This window comes from Mandrillus leucophaeus, unplaced genomic scaffold (assembly GCF_000951045.1).
Source record: "Mandrillus leucophaeus isolate KB7577 unplaced genomic scaffold, Mleu.le_1.0 Scaffold1094, whole genome shotgun sequence".
NCBI lineage: Eukaryota > Metazoa > Chordata > Mammalia > Primates > Cercopithecidae > Mandrillus > Mandrillus leucophaeus.
Genome location: NW_012099143.1, coordinates 273,739 through 297,349, shown reverse-complemented (window position 1 = coordinate 297,349; position 23,611 = coordinate 273,739). Strand labels below are relative to the sequence as shown.

The 23,611-nt window shown below is 39.5% G+C and overlaps 2 protein-coding genes and 1 pseudogene across 9 annotated transcripts in view; 2 read left to right on the top strand and 1 right to left on the bottom strand.

Annotated features, from left to right (window-relative positions):
- The window catches only part of SMC4 (structural maintenance of chromosomes 4), a 37,044-nt gene extending 34,268 nt beyond the window's left edge, over positions 1-2,776 (top strand). For both annotated transcript variants that reach the window (XM_011989314.1, XM_011989307.1), the window contains exons 22-24: positions 226-458; positions 914-1,097; positions 1,535-2,776. In XM_011989314.1, coding sequence (XP_011844704.1) covers positions 226-458; positions 914-1,097; positions 1,535-1,687 — 570 coding nt within the window. In that variant the 3' untranslated portion in view covers positions 1,688-2,776. The remainder of the gene's footprint in view (positions 1-225; positions 459-913; positions 1,098-1,534) is intronic.
- On the top strand, positions 2,293-3,704 carry LOC105546200 (annotated as a pseudogene).
- Positions 3,705-6,753: 3,049 nt separating this feature from the next.
- Positions 6,754-23,611, bottom strand: part of TRIM59 (tripartite motif containing 59) — a 51,369-nt gene continuing 34,511 nt past the window's right edge. The window contains exons 1-4 of one of the 7 annotated variants that reach the window (XM_011989248.1): positions 18,783-18,824; positions 17,788-17,856; positions 16,780-16,890; positions 6,754-8,283 (exon numbers count right to left, since the gene is read on the bottom strand). In XM_011989248.1, coding sequence (XP_011844638.1) covers positions 7,069-8,283; positions 16,780-16,806 — 1,242 coding nt within the window. In that variant the 5' untranslated portion in view covers positions 16,807-16,890; positions 17,788-17,856; positions 18,783-18,824 and the 3' untranslated portion in view covers positions 6,754-7,068. Of the gene's footprint in view, positions 8,284-16,779; positions 16,891-17,787; positions 17,857-18,516; positions 18,710-18,750; positions 19,970-23,611 lie in introns of those variants that run through there. The other 6 variants (XM_011989222.1, XM_011989265.1, XM_011989273.1 and 3 more) reach the window with 6 other exon arrangements.

The window sequence follows — 23,611 nt, the reverse complement described above, 5'->3', positions numbered from 1 at the left end:
AACTAGCTGGGCGACGTGGCGGGCGCCTGTAGTCCCAGCTACTCGGGAGGCTGAGGCAGGAGAATGGCGTAAACCCAGGAGGCGGAGCTTGCAGGGAGCTGAGATCCGGCCACTGCACTCCAGCCTGGGCGGCAGAGCGAGACTCCGTCTGAAAAAACAAAAAAAACAGTGCTAATTATATCAAATTTATCTGAATAGATTTTTCCTATCATAATCTTTTCACAGGAAGAATTGTATTTGCAACGGGTAGCAGAATTGGACAAAATTACTTATGAAAGAGACAGTTTTAGACAGGCATATGAAGATCTTCGGAAACAAAGGCTTAATGAATTTATGGCCGGTTTTTATATAATAACAAATAAATTAAAGGAAAATTACCAAATGCTTACTTTGGGAGGGGATGCTGAACTGGAGCTTGTAGACAGCTTGGATCCTTTCTCTGAAGGAATCATGTTCAGGTGTGTAATTATGCTGAGTTTATAATCCCACTGTTAACCTTTTTCTGCATATTCTCCAAACTCAACTTACTAGTAAATATTAATTTGCTTACGTGTTATTTATGCTTGCAGTTTACAGGGGCAGCCCGCCAGTATTTACAAAATATTTGTCTAGTTCATCTTTTCTTAAATTTTCAAGGCATTTTTAACATCAGGATTGAGAAACTATTTGATAAGGAGAAAGAATAGCAAGAAGTATACTTAGCTTGCTCTTTAAATCTTAAAATTTTGGTATGTGTTCCTATGTATTCATCTTCCAATAACGTTTTTATAAAATGACAGAAGAGTTCATATTTGTGAAAAGCAAATTACAGATTCCTGAGAGAAAGACAGTAGAAGTCAATTATGGAAAACAAATCATAAGGTCTTAACTTTAGCTTTACAAGTAATTTGACTATGATTTTCTTAATCATCAGTGTTCGACCACCTAAGAAAAGTTGGAAAAAGATCTTCAACCTTTCAGGAGGAGAGAAAACACTTAGTTCATTGGCTTTAGTATTTGCTCTTCACCACTACAAGCCCACTCCCCTTTACTTCATGGATGAGATTGATGCAGCCCTTGATTTTAAAAATGTGTCCATTGTTGCATTTTATATATATGTAAGTAATCATTTCGGGATTTTCATTCCAGAAACTTTTAGGGGTATCCTAAACACTGCACGTGGAATTATTCATTTCTTACTGTTGAGCTTTTTCTTTATTATCTAACTCCCATCTCCTCTGGTATCAGTGGAGACCAAATTATTTTTTATTTGAACCAAATACTTCCATTTTGGAGGAATAAAATATAAATTTAAAAATGCAAATTAGCAGAATCACAGCTAGAATCCTAGGTCATCTTCCTAGATCTTTTCCATTAGAAGTCAAAATAACCAAATTCCTTTCACTCTGAAATACTGTTTTATGAATTATTCCTGCCATCATTCCTTTACATGTTATCAATGCAATGTTTATTTTCCAAAAAATATTTGAGGTTACATGTTTGTGTGATTTACCTGTTATTACTTAATGTTTGACTTTTCTTTCTTTCTCTTTAGGAACAGACAAAAAATGCACAGTTCATAATAATTTCTCTTCGAAATAATATGTTTGAGATTTCGGATAGACTTATTGGAATTTACAAGACATACAACATAACAAAAAGTGTTGCTGTAAATCCAAAAGAAATTGCATCTAAGGGACTTTGTTGAACTTGTTTATACTGAAGATTCTTCAAGTTGATTCAGTGTATTACTAATTTTTTTCTATTTGTAAAGGATTATGAGTTTTATAAAATACCCCTTAAACTAGATCATGAAACTGGTTTCTATTTTATGCAGTTAAGTCTAATAAAATATTCTCTGTAATTGCTTCTAGATTACAAAAAATGACAATCTTGTAAGTAGCAGACTATCGAGAAAAATTAGATACCTGGAGGGTCAAGTAACTTGCCAAAGTAAGAAGTATGTTAGTTGAGGCAAAGTCCTGAACTAGGTTGTGCTCAGCATACCTTCGTGGGCCTTTGATCTACCTACACTGGAAACATCTGCCAACTAATCTTGGATATATTCTTTAAGGCATTCCACTTAGCTTGCCAGTTTAGACAATCACCACAGTTATTACCCAAATACTAGGAACATATTTTTGTAAACCAGTTATTTTGAATTATAGTGATGAGAATTTAAATATATGCTTTTCTAGAATTTGATGTTTGACCATTTATGACTTAATTACAAGAGAGCCAGTAAATTAAGACAGTGTCTCAACAAGCCTAGGCTATCTTTTAAGTTGAAAAATACCCCACTGTAGTTGCTTCATGAGTATGAAGATGGCCCCTGACTTACACTGGTTCCATTTACAAATTTTCAACTTTGTGATACATTTATCAGGGTACTAAATGCATTTCAACTTGGTAGTTTCAACTTGATAGGTTTACCAGGATGTAGCCCCACTGTTGAGGAGCATCTGTATTTGGGGGTTACTTTAGTAGTAAATGGTTAGTAGGATATCTTGAGTAATGTTTGCCTATAAAATTGTCAGGGTATTTTTATACTATTGGTTCAAGAATGTTTAATGCTACTGGACATAAGTTGGCAACCACTTGGTTTTTGGAAGGAATTTTGGTATTGAATTAGAAGTCTGCCCTAGCTATTAAATTTCTGGGTATTTATCCTAAGGAATTAAAAGAGTTAATTGTTTCTTCAGTGGGCTTTTGTTTTAGATACTTAAGAAATCCAACAGTTTGTATCATAATGTAACTGTAAAAATGTAAACGCATTAGCATGGACTTTTAAATAAAGCAAGATCTGAAATTCAAGTATGGTAACTTATTGGAAATCAAGAATATATAAGGGGGAGACGCAGAGGTGGTCAAAATGGCGGCGGAGCTGCACAGGGCAGGAGAAGCCGTGGTCTGGGAGGCAATAGTGGGGCTGGCGGTGGTTCCAACTGCGGGACAGGCAGTGGCCGTAGCGGCTTGTTAGGTTAAGTGGAAGACAGATGATAAGCCTGTAAAAATTGACAAGTGGGATGGATCAGCTGTGAAAAACTCTTTGGATGATTCTGGCAAAAAAGTACTTCTAGAAAAATAGAAATACGTGGAGAATTTTGGTCTAATTGATGGTCGTCTCACCATCTGTACAATCGCCTGTTTCTTTGCCATACTGGCTTTGCTTTGGGATTGTATGCACCCCTTTCCAGAGTCCAAACCCGTTTTGGCTTTGTGCGTCATATCCTATTTTGTGATGATGGGGATTCTGACCATTTATACCTCATATAAGGAGAAGAGCATCTGTCTCATGGCCCACAGGAAAGATCCTACAGGAATGGACCCTGATAATATTTGGCAGCTGTCCTCCGGTCTTAAAAGGTTTGATGACAAATACACCTTGAAGCCGACCTTCATCAGTGGGAGAACAAAGCAGCAGCGGGAAGCCAAGTTCACCAAGTCCATTGCTAAGTTTTTTGACCACAGTGGGACACTGGTCTTGGATGCGTATGAGCCTGAAATATCCAGGCTCCATGACAGTCTCGCCATAGAAAAGTAAAATAGCGAATTCTAAAAGTAGCCCTCTTCCTGCTGGATCTTGCTGAATTACTGGCTTGGGGGGTGGGGGAGATGAACTTAAACTGGGTAAAGAAAGAAATGTTAAGTCCCTGTTTTGTCCTGAAATTTTAGTCTATTCTGGATAAATAGGATTTTCTGACACAGAAATGAGAAGTTGTAGCTCTGATGTCTATAGTCTCCTTGATCTGCTGATTGCATTATTTTAATTTGCTTTTCTGAGAAAGCAGTTTTGCTAAAAGCTGTACAGACATTTTCTTTTGTACCTAGCAGTACTTTATATAGTATAGCTTTGGGCCATGTAGCATTTTAAGACTCAATTTTTAAAAATTATTAATCTGTTGCTGACTCTGTTAATTCCTATTTCAATATGTTTCCTTGAAGAATTCAGGATACAACTTCTTGTGTATGACAGCTTTCCTTCACACACTTTTTGTGGGTGTGTATGTATCTGATTTGGGGAGAATTTAAAAAAAACATAGCTTTTTAATTTGTTTGAAACAGACTTTCTGCCTGTTACATTTTGTGCTTTTAACCAGTTAAACAAGCCAATGGCCTTTTAGTTTTATATTGTGTTTTCCACTAGTATGTCCCTGTTGATTTGTTTGTGCCTTTTATTAACTGCCATTTTCTAAAATTTTTTTCAAGAAAAGTAAAAAAAAAATATATAAGGGAAAAGTAAGTTTAAAATGCTATAATGATAATCTCAAGTGTTTTCATTTGGTGGGAGAATAGAATTTAATACTTTATTATGTTTTCATAACCAATGCAGTAGAGCTCAGATTTTTTGAGAGTTTCACTCCATCACCCAGGGTGGAGTGCTGTGGCAAGATCTTGGTTCACTGCAACCCCGCCTCATGGGTTTAGGCAATTCAAGTGCCTCAGCCACGAGTAGCTGGGACTACAGGTGCACACCACAGTGCCCAGATAATTTTTGTATTCTGGGTAGAGTGGGGTTTTGCCATGTTGGCCAAGCTGGTCTCAAACTCCTGGCCTCAAGTGATCTGCCTGCCTCAGCCTCCCAAAGTGCTGGACTACAGGCATGAGCCACCACACCCAGCCTGCAGTACTAAGTTTCAAAGAATAGAAGTACCCAGAATCCATGTGAAAATCCCATAGCTACCACTCCTGAGTTTGGAAGTCTCATTAAGACAGTGCAAATAAAATATCAAAAGGTGTTTATTAAAATATGTATTTTGTTATACATAAAACTTAGAAATATTTCAAGATTTATATACATTAACTTTTGCAATCTTCCTGCTGGTAAAAATACAAAACAGCAGTATAAGAACCAGTTACTCATATTCAGTCATATGCATACTTAACAAAATGAAGTCTTCCTAAAAACTAGCAAGATACAAAATAATGTCAAATCTAAAATGGTATATATACTTATGTTTTTAGCTATTCTTATAGATTATAAACCCTTATTAACATTAATCTTGGCCTACTTCTTTAAAGTTGAGTGCTAGCATGAACTCTGAAAAGAGAATGCATGGGTTCTCCCACAGCTATATGGCCTTGGGCAAGTCACTTGTCAGTTCCCTCATCTACAAAAAGTGGGGGTTAAAAATATTCACATCACAGATATGAGAGATTAAGTAGCTTAACACATAATGGCTAACATACATTTCATTGCTTATGTGTTTTTCAAACTACAGGGCACTTTTATGGTGTGACTAGTATTTTAAGTAATCAATGCAACTTAGTATTTTTATCTCTACCTGAATATGTGTCTCCTTACCTCTACTATGCCCTTTAAATGTTCTTTACCCACACAATAGTTAATTGTGCTAGGTGTAAGTCTGATACTAATCATAAATTGATATAATACCGTCATCTTAGTGTTAAGACTTGTTCTCAGCAGATAAGACTTTTAGGACTAGTTCCCTGAAAAGCTGTATTTATTTATGATAGTTTATGTGTAATCTGTAGGGCCAGGAGCATTGTCTAATCTGACCCAAAACGTCTTTTTGAACTAGATAAGGCTCTTCTTCAGTGATCCAAGAGCAGCCCCTTTGGGATTTCTGGAAAGCAAATCAACCTGCACTTAGGGTTGCATGAACAGTGGGCCAAAAGTCGTAACACATGCATCATAACTCCAGTCCCTGTTAAAGGGAACTAAAAGGCTTTGATTTAATAGGCCCTCTTAAGCAAAGCAAATATAAGATTAAGTTATTGGTACTTTTGCATTAGCTTAAGGGAATGTGGTAGAAAATTTAAATGAGCTAAGATGAATAAAGTTGAAAACCAAACACCGCATATTCTCACTCATAGGTGGGAATTGAACAATGAGATCACTTGGACACAGGAAGGGGAACATCACACACTGGGGCATATTGGGGGGAGGGATAGCATTAGGAGATACACCTAATGTAAATGACGAGTTAATGGGTGCAGCACACCAACATGGCACATGTATACATATGTAACAAACCTGCATGTTGTACACATGTATACACATGTATACACCTAGAACCTAAAGTATAATAAAAAAGATGAATAAAGTCCACGATGCCATCAAAACCTGTGGCAGACCAAGTTACCAAAATGATTCTGTTCTAGTAAGAATGAGTTTTTAATCCAAGAACTGATTTGATGAGCAGAAAAGTTAAATACAATCTTAAATTCACACTAACATAGAATATGACAAGTATTAAAAATGCTGGCCCCCAGGTACAGTGGCTCATGTCTGTAATCCCAGCACTTTGGGAGGCCAAGGTGGGCAGATCTCGAGTCCAGAACTTTGAGACCAACCTGGGCAATATGGCAAAACCTCATTTCTGCAAAAAACAATGTTTTTAATTAGCCAAGAATGGGGGTGTGTGCCTTGTCTCAGCTACATCAGAGGCAGAGGCGGGAGGATCAATTGAGCCTGGGTGGTCGAAACTGCAGTGAGTCATGACCAGACAACTGCACTCCAGCCTGGGCAACAAAGTGAGACCCAGTCTCGAAAATTTCTTTTAAAAAGCCACTGTTCCCGAACAGTTATCCAAAAGCAATAGCTTTATTTGGAGTGAATGGTGATAAACATTTAGGGCTCTTAAACTATTTAAAACACAGGTATATTTGATCAAAAGATCTTTAAGCAATGCCTTATCACTTTAAGACTTTGTTGCTTGATTTTAAAACCTATCATTCTATTCACCCATTCAAAAGCTTCAAGCCATATCAAAATAAAGGTATACGTACTTTCAGGATTTTGCTATATATATAAAGAACTGTAAAGCCAATTAACTTGGTACAAGAATGTTTAAATGTCACAGCAACATTATGTCAACCTTCATAAAGCCAATAAAAATGAGACAGTGTATTTTTCAAATTAGTTACTAGATTTTCCCAAAGATTGGAATATTTCAGATATTTCTAACTTTGACATATTGCTAACCAAAAGCAACAAATATAAACTTTGTTTATATTAGTTGCAGCACTAATAAAGCTTAGTTTGCTATTTATTCATGCTGCCACCCTATTTTTCATTTAGCAGTGTACAGAATGAGCCCATTTAAACAATTCAGATTGACGTTTTCAATGAGAAACTATTTTCCACATGAATTCCGTCAACAAATAGAAAATGTGACACAGTATATTCTTTACCTCATGCAGATTGTTAGATAAACTTTGGTAAACAGATAGAGAGGCTTCAGAAAACCATATTAAAGTGATTTCATTTAAAAAGGTTATTATGTGTTGGTTGAAAAAGAGTATTGACATCAGTATCACTGAAATTAATGTAACTACAACAATGTTTAAAATTTTAAAAAATTCAATTTCCTTTTCATCCTTATCAGACCAGGAGCATGGCATCCTTTTTGGAGAAATTTTCATTTTGGGAATGAGAACGTTCTTAATTTGTCCAATTTCTGTTCTGCTCCATTCTTCTTTCAATATTTGGCTTACTCGAGGATAAATCTCGACAGGTTGAACCTCAGGAAGTGGTCTTTGTTTCAAGATCTCTACACGCTGGCGTACATCATCAACTTTTTCAAGAAATTTAAGTGCAGACTCTTCTTGTAAAGATGTTGTCAGTGTCATTAATTCAAGCTGCTGCTCTCTTATTTCCTTCATTCTTTCAATTTGTGGAGTATATTCTTGATTAATTAGATTGCCAACATCACAGAGAGCTGTTAGGAAACTTTTTCTTTTCTGTTCTAATGTATCATTAAGCTCCTTAAAATACTGGAGAACGACTTCCTTATCACCTTGGACCATCTTCTCAGAATGAGATTTTTGTTCTTCCAGCTTTTCAATAAGATGGGTAAGATCTGTCCAGTGTGTGTCAGTCAACTGTTCAAGCAGTTTCTGAGGAGTGTCCTTTTCTTTGAAATAGGCACTTTGAAGGTCATCTATAGGATGACCATGATGTTGACCTATGGTAAGGCAATGACCACAAACTAATTTTTTGTCTAGTAGACAGTAAACATTTAATGGTTGCCTGTAATGTTCAGGGCAGGTGACAATATCTGGATGGTCTTCTTGCTGGTATTTTTCAATAATAGCCCTTAATGCAAAATTAACAGGTAAAGATTCAATACCAGTTGGAGCAATTTCAATAATACTTCTGCAATTAGGGCACTTGAGTGGAATTCGTAAAGGTCTCCATATGTAAAAGTTACCAGATGCCTGAAGAATGTTTTCCAAACAATTTCTACAAAATGTATGAGAGCATGGCAGTACACGAGGATCTTCAAAAATACTGTAACATATGGGACAAGTTAACTCTTCCTCAAAATTGTGCATTTCCTGTCAAGAGAAAAGCTTATTTTAAGTTTACATAGAGACACCTGTACATATTATTTAACATTCTAGGCATTAACCTCCAAATTGTTACTATACTGCTTGTCTTTTAAAAGAGAACAAGGTATTTTTAAAATGAAGCTTTCTGAGTAATTCAATTCCTAGTATATATGGTGAATAACTGATCACAATTAAGAGTTTATTCCTTAGGGACCAAAAGCATCCCAAACAAAGCGATTATCATTAATTTGTAGTAAAATGCTTCAAATTAAAGTTATTTAAATTTGTTGCTATGCGATATGGTCTGGCTGTGTCCCCACCCAAATCTCATCTTGAACTGTAGCTCCCATAATTCCCACATGTTGTGGGAGGGACTCAGCAGTAGATAACTTGAGTCATCGGGGCAGTTCCCCCATACTGTTCTTGTGGTATCAGAGATCTGATGGTTTTTTAAGAGGAAACCCCTTTCCCTTGGCTCATTCTCTTTTCTTGTCTGCCACCATGTGAGATGCGCCTTTCACCTTCTGCCATGATTGTGAGGTCTCCCCAGACACGTGGAACTGTGAGTCCATTAAACCTCTTTTTCCTTATAAATTACCCAGTCTCGGATATGTCTTTATCAGCAGCATGAAAACAGACTAATATACTATCTAATAAAGACAAAAATTCAAAGTGTTCTGTTAAAGTCTACTTAGTGATTACAACTATTTTGTGCAACTTTTTTTTTCTTTTTTTTTTTTTTGGTGAGACTCTGTCACCCAGGCTGGAGTGCAGTGACACGATCTTGGCTCACTGCAAGTTCTGCCTCCCAGGTTCATGACATTCTCCTGCCTCAGCCTCCCGAGCAGCTGGGACCACAGGCGTCTGCCACCACGCCCAGCTAATTTTTTGTATTTGTAGTAGAGGCAGGGTTTCACCGTGTTAGCCAGGATGGTCTCGATCTCCTGACCTCGTGATCCGCCAGCCTCGGCCTCCCAAAGTGCTGGGATTACAGGCATGAGCCACCGCACCTGGCCTATTTTGGGCAACATTTTAACATTTAAGATTATAAAATCAAAACCAAGCACATATAATGAGTAGACAAGACTATTTCTATTATAACAAGTTAGGCTTAGCAAAAGTATATTCTTTAATACAAAAGAAGGAAACATGTCCCAGTTGGCTCAACAATGGTTTCTAAAGCAAGTTATCAAATTTCTCCATAGTAACTGTTACTACCATAAATTTTTTAGGTTCTTGAATTAAAATACAAGTATGCTTAAACCCCAGGATCAGCACAGTATAAATTTCTAAGGCGATAATTTTAACTTGGAGATTTAGAAGGCAGAAAAATTTTGAATTAATCCTTATAATAAAAATCAGTTTGAAAAATAAGAGTTGACTATGGTAACTGAATTACTGCCTTAATTTTTAAGTGAAAAACTAGAGCACTAAATGGTAAAGAACAAAAAGGAGACCATTAGTCATCTTTCCTTCATGAAAAAGTCTCTCAATCAGTATTTCTGAGACAGAAAAAGAAATGCAGCAATAGTTCAGAGACCATCTCTGACACAAGTAACTTGACCTCTTGGCAAGCTATTACTGATATTTCCAGTAACAGAAGTCTGACCATTTTGCACCCTATCACCTCCTACTGTTTTCCTTTATATCTACCCTCAACGCAAGCCACAATTCTGAAGACTAGCTTACCCCTTGATAGAGAAAAATCAAGTTACACCACTGTTGAAAGTACCTTAGGCAAAACTTAAAAACCCAAGTGCCATGGCTAGGCACGGTGGCTCATGCCTGTAATCCCAGCACTTTGGCAGGCCAAGGCGGATGGATCACCTGAGGTCAGGAGTTTGAGACCAGCCTGACCAACGTGAAGAAACTCCGTCTCTACTAAAGATACAAAATTAGCCCGGTGTGGTGGCAAATGCCTGTAATCCCAGCTACTCGGGAGGCTGAGGCAGGAGAATTGCTTGAACCTGGGAGGCAGAGGTTGCTGTGAGCCAAGATTACACCATTGCACTCGTCTGAGCAACAAGAGCAAAACTCCGTCTCAAAAAAAAAAAGACACCCAAGTGCCATTCACATAAAATATAAAGGTTACCAAATCGCATGCCATAAAACTAACTTTTAAGATTAAAAATCTGTGAAAATAGCATCTAAAAGTAACTGCATTTCTAATAAAATGCAAACTTGGCTCCTTATCTTTACTATCTGTCAAACTCTTACTCTTTCTTCAGGGCTCAACTTGGGATGCCTTTCCCCAGATTAGGTCCCCTGTTATTCTCATTAAACACTGCACTTTTACTTCATAGCACTTTAACAAGATTTTATTTAAAAGAATTTTGTAACTTTTCTGTATACATTAGAATGTAGGCCTCCTAGAAGGGCAGGAATTGTGTCTAAACTATGGTTATATTCCTGCAATTTAGGCACAACTTTTAACACAGCAGGCATTTACTTGTTATTGGTTCAATGAACAAATGCCTTTTCAGACACCTGTGATAATACAGATTTTTGTTTCGGGACTTTTTTTTGTTTTCTTTTTGCTTTTTTTTTTTTTTTTTTTTTTGCTTTTTTTTTTTAATAGCAAAATCTCTGCTTAGGAAAAGGTGTAAAAGGAAAATCTATCAGAAAATACTCCATTCAGACTGACAGACCCTGAATGAGCCAAAGTGTGTCAAACAGAGACTAAGCTTGAACGATGAAGCATTCCAACAAACTAAAGTAATTGAGCAACAGTAAAGATGACATTCACTGCAGATGAATTCAAGCGAGTGCATGTTGGCAAGACTTTACAACTTTACACCTACAGAAATCTCTGAACTCATACAGAAACCACCCAAGAAAAACAAATGTGTTTTTCAGAGTATTTCAGTGATGTCAGAATTCACATTGAAGGAATAAACAGAATAACACTTTGTAAGAAATAAAATTTGAGCAGTGGACATACATTTAATCTAGATTTAATATTATTGGAGCTATTCAATTGTTTAAGTAGCAAAACTAGTCCTAAAACAGAATCTAACTTTTCTCCCCAAACCCCTATTCTATGCTTGCAAAAAGCTAGGGAACAACTCTGATAATGCATTTAGGGGCCCAAAAGCTCAACTTTCTTTAAAATGAAAATATTCACGACATTGTAAAGCAAATCCTAAGCTTATATAAAATGGAAGCAGGCCAAAACAGGTGGATCACTTGAGGCCAGGAGTTCGAGACCAGCCTGGCCAACATGGTGAAACCCTGTATCTGCTAAAAACACAAAAATTAGCCAGGCATGGTGGCGCACATCTGTAATCCCTATAATCCCAGCTACTCTGGAAGCTGAGGCATGAGATGGCGCCACTGCACTCCAGCCTGGGCAACAGAGCAAGACTCTGTCTCAAAAAAAAAAAAAGGAAGCAAAAATCATGGTTGGTCTCAAAGTTACTGCTATCATATGTAAAATTTTTAATAATACTTTTTAGACAAAAATTTGTAGATAACTTACAGATCACAGAAGTCAAAATCTATTCTCGGACTACCCTTTTCTCACTGGTTTATTTATTAAAAACTAATTTTAGGCAACAAATTGAAGAGAAACTAGAACTGAAAAATAACTGTGTAAGGTCAGGAACTTTCTGACTCTGGTTGCTGCCTGAGAAGTACACTAACTATATAGGTGGGCCAGGTGCAGTGGTTCACGCCTGTAATTCCAGCACTTTGGGAGGCAGAGGTGGCAAGATCACTCGAAGCCAGGAGTTCAAGACCAACCTGGGCAACACCGTGAGACCCTATCTCTACAAAAAATTAAACATTAGTCAGGCACAGTTATACATGCCTATAGTCCCAGCTACTCAGGAAACTGAGGCAGGAGGATCACTTGAGCCCAAGAAGTTGAGGCTGCAGTGAGCCACGACTGCCACTGCACTCCAGCCTAGGCAACAGAGCAAGACCCTTTTTTTTTCTTTTAAAAAAAAAAGGTGGCTACCATGCTTACAGGCTAGTTCTTTCAGAAACCAGTATGAAATTTTATGCAGCAGAAATTTTCCACAACCAGTCTAGACTTCTGGAAGGAAGAAAAAGAGCAAAAATTAATCTAGGATGAACACCTTGGATTTAGCTATGCTGTATGTAGGTTTCCAAACAGTAAAAACATTAGTAACACTGGAAACAATAAGACAATGGAGTAATGCCTTTGATATTCTCAGAAAAAAAAAATAGCTTCCAAAATGGAAAATAAAATTCTATACATAGAAAAAAAAACAATAAATTTTTATATAAAGACAGTTTGACAACGTAAGATCTCAAAAATGAACAACCTTCTGCCAACTCTTTCTAAAGACGCTACTGCAGGGAGAAAAGAAAAGCAAGAATGTTCACCAGCATAATGGTGAAATAAATTCCAGGACAACTGTGAAAGCCTAGAGAAGAGTCACTCTAGAAGAGGAAGGCAGATCCAGAAGACAGATCTCTTTTTTGTTTTTTGAAATGGAGTCTCGCTCTGTCGCCCAGGCTGGAGTGCAGTGATGCAATCTCCGCTCACTGCAAGCTCCGCCTCCTGGGTTCATGCCATTCTCCTGCCTCAGCTTCCCAAGTAGCTGGGACTACAGGCACCCGCCACCACGCCTGGCTAATTTTTCTGTATTTTTAGTAGAAACGGGGTTTCACCATGATAGCCAGGATGGTCTTGATCTCCTGACCTCATGATGATCTGCCTGCCTCGACCTCCCAAAGTGCTGGGATTACAGGCGTGCAGAAGACAGATGTTTAAGTAAATACATGGAACTGATAGAAATGCTTCATGTATCTGAAACATACTGAGAGGTAACTAAATTTAGGGAAAAAAATGATAGAATCACGAAAAGAGGAAAGATTAATATTGTAGTATATGGCTCAGCTGTCACTGTAACAGTCATAATATTGTAAATATCGAATACTGATTTTACCAAAGAGTAACAAAATTATATTGAGGGGGGAAATACAGTAAGGAAACAGTTTAAGAACTAAATCTTAATTTTTCCTTATAAGAAAGTCAATACATACTTAAAAAATAAAGAAACCACAAAAAAATAAATATCTAGAAATTTAGAATACCAAAAGAAATGTTAAAAAAGGTAAAAGTGACTGCTTCTAGAGGGTAAGAATCTGTTTTTCATTATAAATTATGGTTTCACTTTTAACTATTAAGCAATTAAAAATATAATACAATTTTAAAGAAAGAAAGAGAATCCTACAAGTATCCACATAGAAAAGAAGGATGAAAAAAGGAAAACAAAACCAAAGGTCTCAGAATTCTCCTCTGAAAGACTGGAATTTCTAAAATTGGAATGCCCACAGTAATTACCTCCCACACGAGCTGTCCTATAATGTGGCTTTGCTTCTACTCCCTGCACATGAAGAGTTGAAATCTATTCTCCCCCTATTAGAATATGTGTGGGCCATGTGACTGCTCTGACCAAGAAGACACAGTATAAGTGATGTGGTGAGTTCTAGGTATAGCCCTTAACTAGCTTGGCAGGTTGCTGCCTCTGAGCCACAAACTGCTATGTAAGAAGTCCAGGCTACTTTGCTGAAGAGACAGGCCAAACAGAAGGGCAAGGAATTGCCAGACACATGAGTGAAAAAGACATCTTGAACATCTGGCCAGCCAAGCTTTCAGATATTTGTTACACAGCAGGAAATAACCAGAACATCACCAGCAACAAGGAATGCTAGAACACAATGTAGCAATGTCCACAAGGTCTAGAAGGAAAGGGATATGAGCTGAGAATTCTGTACACAGTCAACACATAATTTATTCATGTGAAACAACAGAAATACTCTTCAGTAAAATCTACAGAGCTAAAAAAAACTACATGGGCAGAGTTGACACCATACACTTTCCTTACCAAACCAAAAGGAATATAAAATAATTCAACTTAAAAAAAGAGGGGAAAAAAAAACAAGGAAAAGTGGAAAAAAAAGAATAAAGATAAGCCTGGTGTGATGGCTCACACCTGTAATCCCAGCACTTTGGAAGGCCAAGGTGGGAGGATCACTTGAGCCCAGCAGTTTGAGACCAGCCCTGGCAACACACTGAAACCCCATCTCTATAAAAAATAAAAAACTTAGCTAAGCATGGTGTCGCATGCCTGTTAGTCCCAGCTACTCAGGAGGCTGAGGAGGGAGGATTGCTGGAGCCTGGGAGGTCCAGGCTGCAGTGAGCCATGAACCATGGTCATTCCACTGCATTCCAGCCTAGACTACAGAGCCACACCTTGTCTCAAAAGACAAAATAATAATAAAGATAAATGGAAGATGATAATGAACTAGAAAACTTAAACTGCTAGAACTGGCTGGGCACTGTGGCTGACACCTATAATCCCCAGCACTTTGGGAGGCCGAGGCAGGCAGATCACCTGAAGTCAGGAGTTCGAGACCAGCCTGGCCAACATGGCAAAACCCCATCTCTACTAAAAATACAAAAATTAGCTGGGCAGGGTGGCAGGCGCCTATAATCCCAGCTACTCAGGAGGCTGAGGCAGGAGAATCGCTTGAACCCAGGAGGCAGAGGTTGCAGTGAGTCGAGATCATGCCATTGCAATCCAGTCTGAGTGACAGAGCAAGACTATGTCTCAAAAAAATAAAAAATAAAAATGCTAGAACTGATAAACCCAAGAGATGGCTCTTTTTGAGACTGAGACTTGCTCTGTCACCAGGGCTGGAATGCAGTGGTGAGACCATGGCTCACTGCAGCCTCAACTTCCCAGGCTCAAACAATCTTCCCAGCTCAGCCTCCCAAGTAGCTGATAGGCACATGTCAACACACGTGCCTAATGTTTTTATGCTTTGTAGAGATAGGGTCTCACTATGTTGCCCAGGCTGGTCTCAAATTCCTGGCCTCAAGAGATCCTCCCCCCTCAGCCTCCCAAAGGGCTGGGATTATAGCTGTGAGTCACCATGACCAGTCTAAGAGTTAGTTATTTAAGTAAATAAACAAGCCATTAGCTATCTGTGATAGGCAGCCTCTAAAATGGCTCCCAATGACCTGCACTTCCTGGATACTCTTGAAATCTCTCCCTTGAGTGTGGACTAGGCCCTACTCAACTGTTCCAGAATACAAATATGAAAAGTTTGCTAAATGTTTTGAAGACAGTATAACATGATTCCAAAACTTGAGACAATACAAACTAAAAATGGACTAATTTCAAAAATGGACACTTATGTAAAATTCTAAATATAATGTTAGCAAAAACAAATACAGGAGTACATTTAAAAAAACACTGCACCATGACTAAATAAGGTTCTTCCCAGAAATATAAAGTTAATTCAATAACAAAAAATCTATTAATATAATTCACTCAATTAGTTCAATGGAAAAAAAATTTACATTCACATTATATGTGAAAAAAGCATATCTAATATTAAAACCAATAAGCAGTCCTCAAAGACAAAAAGTAGAATGGTAGTTGCCAGGGCTTGAGAGCAGGGAAGACGTAGAGTTAACATTTAATGCAAGGGTCCCCAACCCTCCCTACCCACCCTGCACCCCCGCCATGGCGGCTGGCAAGCCCGCCTGAGCAAAGCCTCCTGCCAGATCAGTGGCAGCATTAGATTCTCATAAGAGTGTGAACCCTACCGTGAACTGCACACGCGAGGGAACTAGGCTGTAGCTCATTGTGAGAATCTAATGCCTGATGATGTGCGGTAGAACAGTTTTATCCCAAAACCATGCACCACCCACCCGCACCTGTCCATGGAAAAATTGTCTTCCTCGAGACTGGTCCCTGGTACCAAAAGTGTTGAGGACTGCTGGTTTAATGGGTACACAGTTTCAGTTTGGGAAGATGAAAAAGTTACGGAGATAGTTGGTGGTGATAATTACAAAACAATCTGAATGTATTTAATACCACCAAACTGTATACTTAAAAATATTAAAATGGTAAATTTTATGTTTAGTATATTTTACACAATTAAAAAAAATGTTCAAGTGTCTTGCCTATTATCCAGTCTTTCTTTTGCTAAATGAATTTGAATCAATTTATACTACTGTATGTTTTTAAAAAGCAAAAAAGTAAAATAATCCATGTAAAATGTATTTTCCTCTAGTGAGTACTAAGCTCATGTAGAAACCAGTACCTCAAGATTTCCTGCTTCTCTTTTAAAAGTCACCAAGAAATATAAATATAAAAAAATGAATCTTCTCAGAAAGAAATCTGAGGCTAAATCACTCTACTGACAAATTATTTCACTAACGTCTTGTGTTTAAGTGTCAAAACAAATACATTTCTGAATTTCCACACTTTTTATTAAGTCTTTCTCCAGAGGACCAATTCACTAGAGAGCCTCCCTGATGTCTTACTGGCATATTAGGTAATAGATAGTATAACAGATGATTAAATAGCACCAAAAATATCATTACCCATTCTCTTGTGTAAACCAGTTTTTAAGCTTTAATTCACTAATGCTTTCCTGCCTTTCAACTCTAAACATGAACAGTTGTAAAACATTCATTACATTTCACAGCCTCTGAAACGAAAATATTTTTACTACATTATAGAATTCGATGACTTGCCCCATGACTTCTAGTGAGTCAGCTTTAAGTATAGAAAAATTCAAGTGGTGCCACCACCCAAATTGGGGTTCACATCTTTGTGGCCCTAACTGATAAAGAAGAAATACATTTCATGCAATCGAAGACTTACTTAAGAAATAACTACAACTGCATCATTTATATACATATATAAGATTTTTTTTTTTTTAACACTGTTGCGGAAAGTTTGAGAAACAAGATTTTTAAAAATAATTCTGCCACATATAAATATACAAAAATAATGAGAGATCACCTTAACTTTTTCAAATTAAAAAAAAAAATCCTATGGTCAGCTGATTTTAACTCTCTTTGTCCATCTGTACTATTTTATTTCATTTTGATATCAACCTGTTTTCCTAAACTAAAAAATAAAAAAACTAAAAACAAAACAAAAAAAGACTATTAATTCAATTTAACCAGGAACTGACTTGAGAAGTTAAGGCTTTAATTACTTTTGTTATACTTTTCAAAGTAAAAATATATCTGGTGGGAAATATTCATCAACGTGTTTGGTGAAAGGCAATGTCAAAACTAACATTACCTAAAATCAAAATTTCACCTTGCCAGATTAAATAGCTACTTACTCATTTAAAAAGACCAATATATGAATGCATAGTGAAGAAGTATCCAGGTAACTTAATTTGCAGTTTTGTGTAGTTCTGCAGATCTGTATGTCTAAAATAACAGCTTTGCATGTGTTTTGAGATGTACACATTCTTGTAAAATTTCTAGAAGGATGTACGAAAGAGTTGAGTGACTACCTTTAAGGTACAGATCGGAAAAGGAAGCTGTTTATTTTTCACTTTATGCTCCACTCCTTCGGTAAGATGGTTGGAATTTGATACACCATCAACATAATGTTTTCTCAAAAGACTTCTAAATTTCACTTTATAGTTTAAATGATACACTCTGTAAAAACTCAGTTAAAATGTTTTTCATATTTACTTAATCTCCCAGAACTTACCTACTTTGTTGATCTCCTGGTTTGGGGACTGAATACACTCTCTCCAACTCCTCCAGAATCTTTTATTCTTATTCTAAAATTAAAATAATGTTATCCTTAATGCTTTCAATTTATTGTCTCATGTCATAAAAATGGTTGTTAGTTCACTGTCTTTGATGTTTATCTTCACTATGCTTCACTGTGTTTTCCGAAAAGTCACAAACACCAACACAGTTGCTGGAGCTGCAGTAGAGGTATCGCTTGTTCCTTGAAAATCCGAACTCTGACCAAACAGATGGTCACAAAGGACCTCTTTACAACGTCAAGTAGCTTATGAGCTCTCGACAATATTACCCACCAATGGCGATGGCAGAAAAAACATTCACGGTCATTTTAGAGTGCTTAAAATTAACTGCAAGACAAAAGCATCCATGGGAGTAAAATACTTTGCCAGCTCAAAATTATAACTGATTTAGTATAGTTTGCTCATCTCTCTGTTCTGCCATTTCAATGCTGTAGTACCTGAGTCAGTATTATCAAATACTTCTCAAAAGTGAGGCTTCACATCTGTAAAATGGGTAACTGCACCTATCCCACCTAAGTCCTACGAGCACCTCCCACAAAGGGGCTCAAAATGGCAGTACTCTTCCCCTCCCCCTCTGAAAGCTCCACTCTCCCAGGCCTCCCTCCTAAAGCGCCTCCGCCTCCGCCTCCGCCTCCGCAACCGCCCGACCCCAAGCCCCGCGGGGCTGACCGACTCGGCCTGGCCCAGCTCACCCTGGCCACCACAGAGCACCTCCTCCCTCACAGGAACGCAGCTCCACAGTGGAGAGACGGGAGAATGGTTCCCCAAACTCCAGTGTGCGACAAGTGGGAATGAGTGCAGGTCCCAAGCCACTCCCTCCATCGTCACGCCCCCAGGACTCCCCAGCAAACACACTGGAACACCAGCCTGTTCTACAGGAAAAGAAAAAGGACTCAGAGCCACCTTCTCGGATCCGTAAAGGTCCTTAGACTCACCGCGGGGAGGAGGCGGAGTAGGCGACTCCACAGCGCCGAAACTGAGAGCCACCGGCTCCTGGCTGATGCTGAGAGTCGCCCCGAGTCCCCGCCCTCCTCCGCCCCGAAGAGATTCAGGTGCCCAGGCCGGGCGGGGCCGCCCGGAGCCTCGCGGCGCAGGCGCAGTCTGCAGGCAGCTTTCAACTGCGCGGCATCGGCCAATGGGAACTATTGCTGGGCTCGTTCGAAAGTAAACGGCGGACGGCGCGGCCCGAGGCAGGTGGCGGCGGTCAGTTTGAGGCTGGCGCCTAGCTTTCCACGCCTGCGTGCTAGGCGCAGGCCGCCTCTCGGAAGTTTGGCCTCGAAGGAGCGGCTCTCTAGCCTGTGGGGAGCTTCGGCCGGTGGGCTTCGTGAGCTGGGGTCCCGCCTGGGGCATCTGGATGGCACCGGTAGTCGGGGGGAGAGGCGGGGTCTGGCGCGGGAGGAGGCGAATCGCCGGCGGCCGACGGCTTCTGGGGAACTGTCTTTTACTTGGAGCCATCCAGGGCAGGGCCTGCTGCTATGCTGTGGAGTGCAGTGTCTTCCATCGTTGCCTCACAGACTCGCTGCTCCGGGAAGTCGCCACGCATCCTCAGGGCACACCCACACCTGTCGCCAGCGCCCTCCGCCGCTCAGCTGTTTGCTTTTGTTTACGCGTTCCGGAGACCTGACCTACCGGAGCACTGGGCTGAGCACAGGAGATGGGGTTTTGAAACACTCTTTGTACCCAACTCCGAGAGCTAGTGGGAAACCCGGGACTGGGTTGGGTGCATCTCTCCCTAGCCTTCGTCGTCTTCTCCCGTTTTTCCACTTTACTAAAGTATTGCCTAGAGATGAGGGCTGTCCAACTCAGCACTTCCAACTTCAAGTTCCTACTTCACCTCTAACTCCCTAGAGTTAGAAAACAACGTACAGCTCAGAGGTCCCTTTCCCTTTTTTCTTGAGAAACTTTATTCAGCTTTATCTCAAGACATCTCCGCTTCCCTCTCCTGTCGACCTTAAATAGGTTCAGGAAATATGATTAAGGATAAGAGTTTATTCCAGCGTAAGGCTTGAGGGTAGCCACCCAGGAGACACCAGCTCCAAATGGGGTCAGCATTCCAAAGTGAAGAAGTTAAGGTTTCACCTAGGTGGCCAGAGACAAATTTTAGCAGGATTTCATTTTCCGTAAGAGACCAGTGTATACTTACAGCTATTTGGTAGGTTACAGATTGCTACATTCCAAGAAAGGGTACTTCGTTACTCCGTGAGGACGGGTAGTGATCTCAGGGGGTTGTATCTCTGGTATGGTTTGCTCCTCCTATTTTAATTATTTACAGAAACAAAAGGCAGACGGTGCAGATGCCTGCTTCTTGGCTCAGGCTGTAGCCACATTCCTCTCAAGGCTCAGAATAAAGTTCCAACAGCTTTAAGTTTGAATTACTTAACTTCTGATAACTAAAGTCATTTTGTTTACTAATGTGCTAAATAAAGATATGGGCTCTAGACCGGGTGCAGTGGCTCAGGCCCGTAATCCCAGCACTTTCCGGAGGCCAAGACAGGTGGATCACCTGAGGTCAGGAGTTCAAGACCAGACTGGCCAACATAGTGAAACCCCGTCTCTACTAAAAATACAAAAAATTAGCCGGGCGTGGTGGCAGGCATCTGTAATCCCAGCTAGTCTGGAGGCTGGGGCAGGAGAATCGCTTGAACCTGGGAGGCAGAGGTTGCAGTGAGCCAAGATGGCACCTCTGCATTCCAGGAAAAAAAAAAAATCTATGGGCTCTATATACTGTATATTTATATTGCAGTACATTCAGGTGCTAGGCTTTTATTCAGTAAATTACAGAAAATATTAAAGATACAAAGCAGAAAGTAAGGCAATATTGATGAGGCCTTAGTCAATCTCAGATAGCTTCACCAATTCAGCTCCTAAAAAGGTTGCTTATGAAGTGTGAATTGTAGTGATAGCTACTGTTTCATGGTGGTAAATATTCGTTTTGACTTGATGTACATTTTCTGTTTAAACATTGGAGTCATCCTGATAGACATCTTCATAATTTCCTGTCACAACAACATGTGGGACAGGTGTGGTGGCCCATGTGTGTAATTCCAACGCTTTGGGAGGCCAAAGTGGAAGAATTGCTTGAGCCCGGGAATTTGAGAGCAGTCTGGGCCAGAGAGTGAGAACCCATCTCTACCGAAAATAAAATAATTAGCCGGAGTGGTGGCTCACACCTGTAGTCCCAGCTACTTGGGAGACTGAGGCAGGAGGATTGCTTGAGCCTGGGAAATCAGGGCCGCAGTGAGTTATGATCACACCACTGCACTCCAGCCTGGGCAGAAGAGTGAGACCCTGTCTCAAAACAAAAAACCCAACATATTGTGAATTATCTTTCCATAGCAGTAAATGTAGTATATTAAATTGTTGTCTTTATAAAAAGCGTAATTGTTTCTGGAATTGAATTAATATGGATGAAAATGTTTTTGAGCTATAATTTTTTTCACCTGTTTTCCCCTGTGTGCTTTCTTACCTCAAAACAGTTATGTATGTAGCAAGAAAACAGAAGAACCTCACACTAGACTTACTGGGTGTTGTTTCCCAAAAAGCCTGAGCCCATGTAGAAAAACAATATTTTAAGGAAGAGGCCGAATGCTTCAGAGAAGCAGAAAGAATTATGTTTGCCCCAAAATAAAGATGACTCGGGTCCTGGTGGGGGAAAACTATGACGCCAAAAGGGAAGGGTTAAATTGGTGCCTCCAGGGAGTCTGCTTCAGAGGCCCGTGGGTTCCCAACCCTGCCAAAGATTCAAGATTTCTGTAGCCCAGCATGAATTTGGGGATTGAGGAGGCTAGGATGGTGTGGAGAACCACAGGAGCCTACAAAAACAATGGTGGCCTAAGTGGTGGCAGTCAGCCTGACATAATTGGTTTTGTGGACCGTGATTAACATACTCTACAAAAGATAATATTTTCCTGGGAAGGTGGGACAGGAGAACTAATACTCAAATGCAGGAGTACATGCTTCAAATCCATAAGCCTAAAACTCAGGTGATAAGTTTCTCAGCCACCCAAAAAAATGGTGGGGAAGAGGACAGTTGAGCTGCTTGGGCAGGGTCTCTTTTATTTTTTATTTTTGGAGATGGAGTCATGCTCTGTCGCCCAGGCTGGAGTGTAGTGGCACAATCTCGGCTCACTACAACTTCCGCCTCCCAGGTTCAAGCGATTCTCCTGCCTCAGCCTCCCGAGTAGCTGGAGTTACATGCACGTACCACTGTGTCCAACTAATATTTGTATTTTTAGTAGAGACGGGGTTTCACCATGTTGGCCAGACTGGTCTTGAACTTCTGACCTCAAGTGATCCACCCACCTTGGCCTCCCAAAGTGCTGGGATTACAGGCTTGAGCCACCGCACCTGGCCTTACTTCCAGTAATCTTTTGATAGAATACTGGAAAGAGATAAAAGATGATAAACATTTGCAGTTATTACCAGGTGTAGAAGAGGAGGCAATATAACATTAATTTTATGACAACTAGGCCGAGCATGGTGGCTCACGCCTGTAATCCCAGCACTTTGGAAGATGGAGGCCGGCAGATTAGTTGAGTTCAGGAGTTTTGAGACCAGCCATGGACAGACAACATGGCAAGACTCCATCTCTACAAAGAATTTTTTTTTTTTTAAATTATGACAACCTTCTGGTGCTCAGGTCAGACTTTTTGTTCTAGGCATCTTCTATCTCAGTTGCTAAAACAGGAGGCATCAGTAACAGAGAAGTACTCTATAGACAAGCTAAAACACTTGATTGGGGTGTTAATAGCTACAGAGTTTAAATACTCCACTCTTGTCTCCCATCACATTAGTCTCAGCAGAATTCTAATAAAGAGAACATGTGATTTTCCAAAGTTAGAAAGCTCATGTGTTTCATTTCTAGGACTTCACAGAAAATGCACAGCTTTCATCTGGAGCCTGGAGTGCAAAGAAAACAAAAAAACACAGCAGCAGCTGGCACCATAATTATAGTGGCAATGAATCTGTGATAATGAGCTGGGAGAATCTACCTAATAGTTCATAGAAGGTCATTTTATCTGGAAAAACAGCACACAGCTATATCATGCAGCGGAGTTTATAGACTCAGAGACCTGGAGTTTGGGGGGATTTTGGAGGCAATCTAGAAAAACCTCATTTTTAGAGGAGAGAAGCCTAACAACCATGTTGGTGTTGCTTTCAGCTGAGTTTGAGCTCATTTGTATATTACTACCTAAAAATACATAAATTACTACACAATTTTTAAAACTAGAACATACACAGAATTTATTTTCACACAGCCCTTTTCAGCTGTGTCTCTGAATGCACCTTGGAAGACTCCAAAGATGTGTCTGTCCTGGAGCAGTTTACCTTGTAACCACTTTTCCTTTTCTTTATTATCATTGAGTCTTTTTTATTTCAAATGCCACTAACTTTTTTGCCACCAGCTTTTTTGAGTACTCAATTTTATGGGTGGCTGTAACCTTAAGTAAATTTGGGGATTTCTTTATGTAGGCACTTAATATCCAGTTTTCTAGACTATTTTGTAATGGTTATGCATGCATCTATTTTTTAAAAATGATCCAAACATTTTGAATTTCAAGAATTTTTTCTGATAAATGATTCCTAGAATTTTTATTTTGTTTTTGTTTTTTTTTTTGAGACAGAGTCTTGCTCTGTCGCCCAGGCTGGAGTGCAGTGGCCAGATCTCAGCTCACTGCAAGCTCCCCCTCCTGGGTTTACGCCATTCTCCTGCCTCAGCCTCCCAAGTAGCTGGGACTACAGGCGCCCGCCACCTCGCCCGGCT